Source organism: Stegastes partitus, unplaced genomic scaffold (assembly GCF_000690725.1).
Source record: "Stegastes partitus isolate 25-593 unplaced genomic scaffold, Stegastes_partitus-1.0.2 Scaffold2328, whole genome shotgun sequence".
Classification (NCBI taxonomy): Eukaryota; Metazoa; Chordata; class Actinopteri; family Pomacentridae; genus Stegastes; species Stegastes partitus.
In genome coordinates, this window is record NW_007580059.1 from 2,453 (window position 1) to 13,850 (window position 11,398).

An 11,398-nucleotide genomic window follows, 5' to 3' on the forward strand; every position below is an offset into this window, starting at 1 on the left:
CAGAACCACAGCGACACCTGGTGGTATTTTGTCAGAATCAACTTCAGCAGCTTTAGTTTCAAATCTCATTTAATGAGTTTGTTCTGATTTTAACTGAACAGCAGCAACACAGACACACAACAGACCAGAACCCATCCAGAACCCATCCAGAACCCATCCAGAACCCGGCTGGTGCCCACTGAGGTTCTGCAGTGTTCTATCTGTATCAAACCGACCATTTTAATAAATGCTCATTTGTTCTTCCACAGAATCAGACGACTGCTGACTGCATTTACCTCAAACAGGATTTCACAGATATCTGAAAGAAAGATTTCATTTATTAAGGATCAAAAATGGTCTTTTAGCTCGATTCAGCAGATCGTCCTCGTGTTCTGGAATTACAGAAAATATTTAATAAAATCACAGAAAAAAAGTCTCCATTTATTTGTTAGTTGGAAAAACAACAACAACAACAAACAGGCCAAAACATAAAACAACAACACATAATTTTATTGTATGTTAATCAGCTAAAATATTTGTATTTTTCAGATATTTTCTGGTATTTTCACCTTTTTGCAGTTTAGAAATTTTGCAGTGACAGAAGCTAGCTTTAGCTGTGGAAACATGAAATAAGCCAACATGTGTATGAACTTAGAAGAAGGTAGAGTCCTGCTAGTTTCCAAATCCAAGTTCAAAACATATTTTTAGACGCTGGTTTTTCAGTTTAGACCAAATTTAAATTGTATCTAAGTGCACAGTAGCACTGAGACTCACGATGTTGGTGATTAATTGTTGATGTGTTTGTTGCCGTTAATAGATGAAGCGGTGAATCAGAAGACGAGGGACACTCCTGTCAGGGAATGTGTTGTACATTAGCTGCAGTACCTGGCTGCTCCACCAGGTGGAGCCTCTTCCTGTGTAATCAGATGGAGTTACATGGTGGACTATAAATGACAAAGTGTGGTAGATTTTCCCTCCAAAGTTACCAAAACACCTCAAACCGTCTGTGCTCATTTCAGGTTCATCCATCATGAAATCAGACTGTCCTGGTCTTTGTCGAAGGTGGAGAACTTCTGTCCATTGTGAAAAGTCAGGGAGTCTCCTGCAGAAAGTGTAAATTCACAACAAGATGTTGATGAACCGTTAATGAATTAACTGGAGTCAGACTCTGTAAACAAAGATGGACGAAGACATGACGTCACTCATTGGACGACGTTTTGAAGCCTCCAGCGTGATGTTTGGTGACATCATACTGACTTTACACTTTGAGCGTCTCAGACTGCAGTGTGAGCTGAGCTGGCATCATCTTCTTTACAACTGGAACTGTGCAGAGGATTGTGGGTCAGAAGGACCAGAGACCTGATGTAGTAGAACATCCTGGTACTGTTAGAAGCCCATGTACTGGGACACAGTAAGTCTTTCTCTGCCACACTGTATAGGATGGAGGTAAGATGTTGGAACCTGCCTGTGCTCGCCCATACGGAGGTGATCTGTCAATCATACGGTAGCCCCGCCCTGAAACATTCTGAACTTCATGGTCTGGTTTCCTCTAAAGGGAACCGTAGTTTCCTCCATGAACATCGTGCTGGGTCGAAGCAGACTTTAAACTAAAACATAAACTCATGAGCAGAATGTCTCCTGAGAACAGATCAGGTGAGAAGGAGGATCATTTCTTCTTCTACACGGAGTTCTTTAAATGAGCGGAGGAGGCGCCCCCTGCTGGCTATTAGACAGAACTCAGGTTTAAGGCTTCACGTTCAGACCTTTAGTTGACATCAGAGATCTCCAGCTCCGGCCCTCGTGAGCTCCTGTCCTGCAGGTTCTAGACGTCTCCACACCGCAGCACACCCGACTCACATTCATGGATCTCCAGCAGCTTGTTGCAAGTTCTACACAAGTCTGGTAATGATCCATTAATGTGAGTCCGGAAACGTCTAAAACCTGCAGGACAAGCTCACAGGACCGGAGCTGGAGATCATGTTGAAGTGATGCTGTGAGCATAAACCAGTGAGGAGGCAGTGAACCCTGACAGACCTGCTGCCCTCATGAAGCTGCCTTCCACTGAAGCTCTGAGGAACACCGCTGGTCCACAACAGGTCAGTTGTAGCTCAAGGTAAAGACGTTTTGACCCACCTGCTCCTCCATCAGAGAACCCAGACACATGGAGTCTGTATCCGTAGGATTCTGACTCGATGTAGAACGTGGAGTACCGAGTGAACGCCTGGTTCCCACTGAAGTCCTCCATGTCCACCAGCAGCTCGTATCTTTTCTTCACAGAGAGTTGTAAGACGTTCTCAAGGCCTGAAAACACAGAAACATCTTCAGACCTTCATGGCTACACGTCCATGAAGCCACTTCACAAACCAGAACAAAAACAAGCCCCAGTGAGGAACCCTGCTCGGGGTTCCCAGGTTCTGTCTGGACTCTCACCCAGCCAGTACTCTCCAGCAGCGTTACCAAAGCCCGTCTTGTAGTCGTTCCAGGTCCTGTAGAAGTTCACCGAGCCGTCCAGCCTCCTCTGGAACACCTGAGCAGATGATTCAGAGCGTCAGGGTTCAGACGGCACAGCTGGAAGCTGCAGAGTTACTGTGATGAGCTTCAACTCACCGTCCAGCCGCCTCCCTGGGACTCCATGTCACAGTAGACCTGCACACACACACTCATCAGATAACTGGGACCACTAGGACCACTGGTTCCACTGGGACCAGGTCCTCACATGTCTCATCATGAGTCAGTAGTTGGAATCAGAAGGCCTCCGTCCTCAGGCTGCTTTCTGACACTGAACTCAACATTGTGGATCAGAGCTGCACCCACATGGTTCTGTTCAGGCCCGCTACCGATTACTGGTAATCAATGACACCGATCACTGATGTCTGGAACTGATCAGCAGATGCAGCGAAAAGAAAATCTCTGAGATCAAACTCAACACAAAGCTTTGTTGTTTACGTCTGTGTCACATGTTGAAGGAACGGACTGCTGATTGGCTGATGCAGGTGATCTCTAACCAATCAGAGAGCTGTGGGCGGGACATTACCGAGGCCAGAGAGTGGCTGAAGGTGGGTTAGGCTGTTCTGGACAACTTTAAGTCTCTTTGGACACGTTTAAGTCAGACTGTGACATTGAAAACACTAATCAAAGGCTTATGAAGCTCGACCCAGAAGGGTTTTGTCTTTTGACATTCCCAAAATATATGCCGATGGCCTGCCTCCTGAACCCCACACTGTCTCCAGCAGCTGGTTGTACCTGTACCACAGTGTAGCTTTTGCTTTGGTGTTAGAAAAAAAGCACATTAGACATTTCCAGTTAAAGTCTCGCCATTTGTGGGAGTTTGTACATTTCCAGTTAGACTCACAAACATGCAGCCATTCTTCATTAGGTATTAGCAGGTCTCTTTCACTCTCCCATTTGTCTTTAATGTATTCTGTTGAATGAGACTTCTTCATCTGAAACCCTTTATAAAACCTACCGATCGCTCCTTTAACCAAAGTAGTTTTATAATCCTTCACAAAAATTACTAATATTGGGTCATCAGTGTCTGTTTTAGTGGCAACATTTTGTTGAAAATAGTTCTGCAACTGTGGATATCTAAAGAAGTCTGAATTACTCAGCCGGTAATCAGTGTTTAAACTATCAAAATCTGTCATCATTCTGTTTTGTGTAAGTGAATAAAAAGTAGTCACAGCACCAAGAACCCAGTGTTTAAATGTTCTGTCTGAGATTAGGCCCAAACCCAGGATCAAAACCACACCGTTGTAGTATTTGCACTTTTCCTCATATTTTTAACTGAGTTCTAATCCACGGCTTATGAACCTTCTTCCATCCATTATCTATACACCGCTTAATCCTCACCAGGGTCATGGGGGGCGGAGTCTATCCCAGCTGACTCAGGGTGAAGGCAGGTTCACCTGGACAGGTAACCAGTCTATCACAGGGCTACACTTAGAGACAGACAACCAAGCACACTCACATTCACACCTACAATCACCAATTAACCTCAGCATGTTCTGGACTGTGGGAGGAAGCCGGAGAACCCGGAGAGAACCCACGCTGCACGGGGAGAACATGGAGACTCCACGCAGGAAGATCCCGGGTGTCCTCACCGGGACACCAACCGGCGACCTTCTAGCTGTGAGGCCACGGTGCTGACCACTGAGACACCTGCAGCCCCATGAACCTTCTTAATATGTTTATCTAAGTTTGTGTGAGCTGCTTGGATTGGAGGATCCTTCATTGTTGAGAGTTCTATGTCTTTCCATCTAGCATGAAATTTTGGGGAACACATATTGATAAGCGGTTTGACCTGAGCTGCATGAAAATATCCTTTGGAGCATGGTAAGGCCATGCCTCCCTCTGCTTTTGAGAGCTGGAGTGTTTTATGTTTGACCCTGGGTCTTCTGTCTTGCCAAATAAATCTGGAAATGAATCGATCAATCTCTGAAAGTTCTTTCTGTGAGATTTCCACTGGGAGTGCTTGAAACAAAAATAAATATCGTGGGTTCATTTTCACTCTGTCAACTCTGTGACTCAAACTGAGTTCCATCTTCTAATGTCTTCTTTCATTTTTGTTAGTAAGGGGCCAGAATTCATTTCTGCCAGTAAATAAATTCCCAAATATTTAAGCGACTGTTGATTCCATTTAAGAGGATATTTCTCGGCAAGCTGTTTTGGGGGCGAGTAATTAAATGATGAAACTTGTGTCTTTTGTATGTTTAATTTATAACCAGAATATTTACCAGATTTTTGTAAAATGATCATCAACTCGGGAAACGTGGGAGAGGGCTCGGATATATACACCAAAACATCATCTGCATATAAAGCAACTTTGTGGTCTTCTCCATTTACATGACTTCCTTTCATACTTTCTGTCTGTCTCAACCATTGTTCAAGTGGTTCTATATAAACAGAGAAGAGGAGTGGTGAAAAAGGACAGCCCTGCCTCCACCCACGCTGCTCTGTGATAGGTTCTGACAGATGCACGTTAATTTTAATTCTATCAGAAGGACTATTATGCAACGTGTGGATAACCTGAACAAAATTACTGTGTACCCCGAATCGTCCCAATACTTTATACAGGAAGGCCCAGCTGACTGAATCAAAGGCTTTTTCAAGGCTCACTAGAAGAGCCTCTGATTTGTTGTATTGAGGATATGCAATGAGCGTCTAATGGTATCATGAGTCTGCCTCTGCAGGACAAAACCAGTCTGGTCTGTATGTATGAGATGTGGAAGCATCTTCTCTCATCTTTTAGCAAGAATAGCTGTAAATAATCTACAATCAACATTCAACACTGAAATTGGCCGATATGAGCCACATTCTAACTCATCTTTTCCCTCTCATTGGCATTTAGATTGTTTAAGGACTGAATTAGAGGCCCTGAGAAGGCTCGGCAGTCACTCATTCTGGAATGCTTTGTACCAATGTGAAGGAAAGCCGTCTGGGCCACGTGTCTTATTAGCCTTCAGTCTGGAGGTGGCGCCATTTAGTTCTTTCTCTGATATCTCAGCTGTCAACATGTTGTTTTGTTCTTCAGATAAAGGAGGCAAATTAAGAGAGCTGAGGAACGTCTCCATCTGCGATTCACTTTCTAGGGGTGGCTGTGTACAAACTTCTAGAATACTTTTCAAATGCTTCTTGTTTCTGCAAAACAATAGAGTCTGGATCTTTAATTTTATATATTGTACTGTTGCTCTTTCTTTTGTTATCTTCTAGTGAGAATTTTTGCTGCTTTGGGGCGTCGTAGTATTTTTGCTTTACAAAGACAAACTTCTTTTCAGTTTCCTGTGTGTCCAACAAATTTATTTCATTTCAGATTTTCTTGAATTCGTTCAGTAAATTAGAACATTATGTTTTTATATTGCATTTCCAAATCCTTCAGCTTTTTGTTGAGGTCCATCTGTCTTAATTGTTTCTCTTTCTTATTATAAGCACTCCAAGATAGAATTATTATTTTTTTTATCCCATACGATAGAAGAATCAACCTCTCCTGTATCATTAATCCTCAAAACGGTTTTATTTCCTTTCTCATCTGAGCCACAAACTGTAGGTTGTTTAAAGCGCTTGTGTTTAGTCTCCAGAGTGTTTCGTGGAGCATCACCGATGTGTATTGAGCAAAACACAGGAGCGTGATCAGATAAATCAGTGGAGCCAATGTCACAGCTGTTCATTCTGTAGCGGTCTCTTTTAAACACACAAAAATAATCTATTTGTGAGTAAGTATCATGTGGGTGTGAGTAGAAAGTATAATCACGACTTGAAGGGTGGAAATCTGGCCAAAGGTCTAATATCCCCAATTCATCTATCAAGTTACTCACTGTTTTATGTATTGCAGTCGTGGGTACATTTTTGGTCAGGATGAGGACGAAGGTTCCAGTCACCTCCACAGATTACTATTCCTGGTGAGCCAATCATTAAATCCAACACCTTTCTGTAGAAAACAAAATTACTTCCAGGTGGAGCGTAAATACTTCAAATAGTTATTATTACGTTGCTGATCTTTCCTGAAACTATGACGTATCTCCCTCCTCTATCAGACTCCTCCCAGATAAATTCAAATGGCATGTTTTGCTAAATCAATATTATGACTCCTCTCCTCCGTCCATTCTGATGGGATGATCAATATGCTCTTGTGTGGCCCATTCTTTTCATCTTCTCATGAGATGCGTCTCCTGTAACACTGCAGTTTGACCATTCTCCCGTTTTACCGTTGATCATATTTTACTTCTTTTAACCGGTTTGAAACCCTTTTACATTAAATGAAACCACCTGAATGTCCTGTGTGTTCATAATAACTTTAGTATAATCACAAACTAGAAGGGAAAGGACTCTGATTCGGTTTCTTCTTCTTCCCCTTCCTCAAACTTGTGCACAAACAGTTTCTCTCCTCCAAGATGACGCGTCTTTAAACCTTCAGACTGTTGATGAAACACATCGATCATAAATAAAAACCTTTCACCAAAGATTTGTGACTTTAAACATGAATCAGTTCCAAATATCAGTCATTGATCTCCTTGACTTCTAATAACCGGTGTGCGGCCTGTAGAACCCATATGGGTGGATCCCTGGCATTAGCTTGGGAACCTCGATGGGTTCTGTGGAGCAGTTCTCAGGGGAACCTTTACCTGGACACCAGACGTGGCTCCGATGGGGTAGATGATGTACACTCCACTGGGTCGACTCTGGTCCAGGTCGTGGATGTCGCTGCAGTCCGACGGGAGGAAGGCGCCCGAGCAGCTGGTCCACAGTGGAACCAGCAGGAGAACCGACAGCAGCAGCAGCTTTCAGGAGAACAACATCACATGTGTCAGACGGCAGTGAAAGCAAACCTCCAACACACTGAACACAACAAGCAAAGAGCTGCTCAGCATCAGCACATCACAATATTTACTGGATCCTTCCAGAAAAGTGCAGCAAGAAGCTGGAAACAGTTTACACAAGATCATTGATCAGACGGGTCTGAACTGAAGATCAAAGCTGCAGACTCACCGTCATTGTCAGAGAGCTGATGTGACCGACGTCAGTGAGCTGCATTTATATCCCAGAGATTAATAAATGACTGACCACGTCGGCTTCACACTGAAAGGTCATAAAGTAATAAAGGTGGTAAATCTGGACCCTCCTCTGTGGACTTCAAGGACCTGGAACTCTGGAACATTCACAGTCTGAAGGTAGAACTCTGATCATTACATAAAGGTGCTGCAGATACAGAACCAGATGTTCTGAAGAGGTTTGGGGGACGACTGATGTTTCATTGAATGACCACCGTGTTGCTGAGGCTCAGAAGGTAGAGCAGGTCGGTCAGTGATCAGAAGATCTGTGGTTTGATTCCGCCCTCATGGTCGTTGTGTCTTTGCCACTTCTCCACCTGCCTGGTGTGGATGCGTATGGATGGATTGTTGAGGTGGTGGTCGGAGGGCAGGATGGCAGCCAGGCCTCTGTCAGTCTGCCCCGGGGCAGCTGTGGATACAACCGTAGCTACCACCACCAGGATGGATAACTGACAGCGTTCAGTGTCTTGGAGTGTGAATTCTGATCAGTTATTATTATTATTAGTTGTTATGTCACCAGCTGGACTTTAAACCCATGATTACCACTTAAATGAGTCCAGATGTCACGCTGCAGGTTCTCCTGGTGATCCAACAGTTATCAATGTGAAGCAGAAGTGTTCAGTCATTTATGAATGTTTGGGATATAAATGCAGCTCATTGACGTCAATCAGATCAGTGAGTATGAAGATAAAGTTGATAGCTCTGATTGTCAGACTGATCAGGTTCAGAAGTTCAGAGGAGGAGGAGGAGGTCAAGGTTATTTCTATAGCACATTATAAAACAGCCAGGGTTGACCAGAGTGCTAAACCAACACTAAGAACAACATGTGTGCAGCCAGGATGTCAGCGCCCCGTTGACCTGAAGGCCACTGAGCAGAGGGGGCTCTTTAGGCCAGACTTAAAGGATTCAGCAGACCGAGCCGTCCTAATGTCCAGCGGCAGGCTGCTCCAAAGTTTGGGGGCTGCCACCAAAAAGGTTCGGTCACCTTTAGTTCTGAGTCTGGATCTGGGACCTCCAGGACCATGTGGCTGGACGACCTCAGTTCTTCAACAGGTTTGTGGACCTGAATAAGTTCTGCTAAACAATAGGAGGCCAACCCATGGAGAACTTTATAAACAAGAAACAAAACCTTAAAAACCACCCCAAGATGGACAGGAAGCCAGTGGAGGGTAAGATGTAGTGGGGTGGAAAATAAGATGTACTTATTTCCACACCAAAGCAAGTGATTGCATTAATTACAATAATTAAAACCAACCTTTGAATTATTCGTCCAGCGATGTAATCTCAGAGTCAGCACAATAATTCTAATAAACTGTTTACTCCTGGTGATCAGTCAAGAGTGTTTTATAAAGGAAAGGCGGTCTCGCTGACACTCGTAAAAAGGCATGAAGGGAGGCATGAAGGGAGGCATGAAGGGAGGCATGAAGGGAGGCTCAGGGGAGGCTCGGAGGAACACGAAGGGAAAACTCAGGTGGTGGCTAGAAGTCGCCATGTAGGGCAACACTCAGGCAAAGAGTGAATGTTGAAGGCTCCTCTTATACCGGTGGTGACGACCCAAATGATTTGCAGGTGTGTAGCTCACACACCTGCAGGGAATCAGTCACTGAGAATTCCTCCAGGACGCCCTCTGGTGGACGCCTGGAGGAGGACAAAAACACTGGGCCAAAACCACCATTCCCTGACAAACATAAACTAATGCCAGCGTGTTCTCTAACATTTAGTTGTGATTAAAGTCAGAGCGACAGCCCTCATCTGTTTTGTGTCTGTGGTGATTTCATTTCTGTTTCTGGCAACGTTGAGTCTGTTGGAAGGTTTTGACAGTTTTATGGTGATTTTGGGTGTTTTTGTATTTTGTAGAGATTGTTCGGAGCAGACTGCTGTGTGTAGATGATCCAGATGTTGGTTGTTGAGCTGCGACACACAAACTGCTGCTTCAGGTTTAAACTCCACTTTTGGAACAAAACGCAGAAACACCGACGGCATCAGTTAGTTCTGAGCCGACTGGTTCTGGTTGTGTGTCCTCCTGGTCACTTTGTGGGTCTTTGTCGCAGCTTTGTGTCTCTTGGTGTGAGCTTTGTGTGTTTCCTGTTTGACGGAGGTGTCTGGTTGAAGGTAACAATGACAAACTAAAGCTAAAAACCAGGATGATCTGCTCGTGCAGTGACGGCGTCCTGAGAATAAAGAAACGAGAACGATTGAAAAGTGGTCAGAAGATGTCCAGAAATGACTCAACATGGTCCAGAATTGATCAACGTGACTTAAATGGTCCAAAATGGATGATAATCAGCACCTCCTGACTCAAAAACTAAACAAAATGACTGCCGGTGGTTGTCAATAAAGCCTGAAATTTGTCCAAAAGGAGACGGAAGTGAAGATCAGAACTGTTTACAGGCCTTCAGCAGATCTTCGGTTTCTGTTGTGTTCACAGCCTGTGTGGTTGGAGATGAAGTGTGAACGTTGCACACAACCCTTGAGAATATTTAAATGCAGTGTGTGTGATTTATTGTAGGTTTCTGGTTTCCGCTGTCTCTCTGGAGGGATGAGTCATGTTGGTTCTGTCCGAGGCGTCAGTGAAGGCATCATCCTCAGTTTCGTTTCTCCGTCCTGCTCTGACTTATTCAGTTTCTGTTCCTGCTGCTGCTGCTGCTGCTGCTGCTTCACTCCCTGTTTGGTTCCACCTGAAGAAGCATCATGAGGTGAGTCCGGTTCTGTCAGAGCAGTAGGTTCAGCTCGGATCAGGTCCGTCTGCAGAGAGACTGGGAGGAGGTTTGGTTTGGTTTCAGGTAGATGAACAGAACCCAGAGCATAAAGCTCGTTTTGTTCTGTGTTCTGTTTGTGCAGAGCAGGTGTGACTCTGACGTGTCAGAACATGAGTACTAGATAAACAGGTTCAGGGTCAACAGCAGGAGGCGCTGGTCCAGATGTTCAGGAGCTAAATGTGCAGCTTCAGATTTCTTTTCCTGATCTCCAAAACATTCCTTTAATATTTTAACCAAGATTTGATTGATTTCTTACTTCTTTTACAATGTTTACAAAAGAATTGATGTTTGTTTTCTAGTACGATAAAGGAAAACTTCCTTCTAATCTATGTTCATATTGATTTCTTGTGTGTTTTTATTCTTTATTCTTCTTCTGGTGTCGCTCTGGACCAGGTGCTCATCTCATGTCCCTGTGTGTTGTCCTGTGTATCACTGTGTTTGTGACCAGTGAAGGTCTCGACTCTTGACTCAGTATTGCAGCTTGTGAAGCAGAGTTCTTCTGGCTGCAGAGGGTTCTGGTGCTGCTCAGCTCAGGTTTGTCCATGAGGTGGAACCTGCAGCCCAGTCCTCTGGCTGAGGTGTTTCGGATCGTGATGCTGTGATGTTTGATTGCAACATGAACACATGATGGATGAAAGCCTGAAAATGCTGCAAAGGAAAGAAAGACCTGCATTCATGGTTTTGCCTCCGTTCTTTCTGACGCAGCGATGCAGCTGAAGATCTGCGCTGCAGGCTGCAGCAGCTGCAGTGTTGCTTCACCTGGGGTCTGAAGGAGGAAGACCTGCAGCTGGACGACCTCAGCAGACAGCTGCAGCACGACATCGACCTGCAGCTGGGCCAGCGAGGCGCCGTGGCTCACTACTGCCGCTTCCTGGCTTATGTCAGGTGACTGAGCCGCTGACAGCTTTTACACCAGACAGCCACAAATACACAAACTGACACAAAGCGTGTCCTCAGGTATCTGCAGGGTCGACCACAGGAGGCGCTGACTCTTCTCAGCCAATCAGAGGACAGGACCAGGAAGTGTTTTGGCGAGGACAGCGAGCGACGGCTCATCGTGACGTACGGAGACATGGCCTGGATACAATATCACAACGGAGACTATGAAGAGGCTGA

General features: G+C 44.8%; 1 protein-coding gene across 1 annotated transcript; it reads right to left on the reverse strand.

Annotated features, from left to right (window-relative positions):
* Positions 1-1,007: 1,007 nt before the first annotated feature.
* On the reverse strand, positions 1,008-7,467 carry LOC103374695 (microfibril-associated glycoprotein 4-like). Its single transcript, XM_008304810.1, has 6 exons — positions 7,462-7,467; positions 7,098-7,253; positions 2,587-2,625; positions 2,410-2,506; positions 2,113-2,280; positions 1,008-1,081 (listed from the first exon to the last, which is right to left on the reverse strand). Exons 1-6 carry the CDS (start codon positions 7,465-7,467, stop codon positions 1,008-1,010), a joined length of 540 nt encoding a protein of 179 aa, XP_008303032.1.
* Between the last annotated feature and the right edge of the window lie 3,931 nt (positions 7,468-11,398).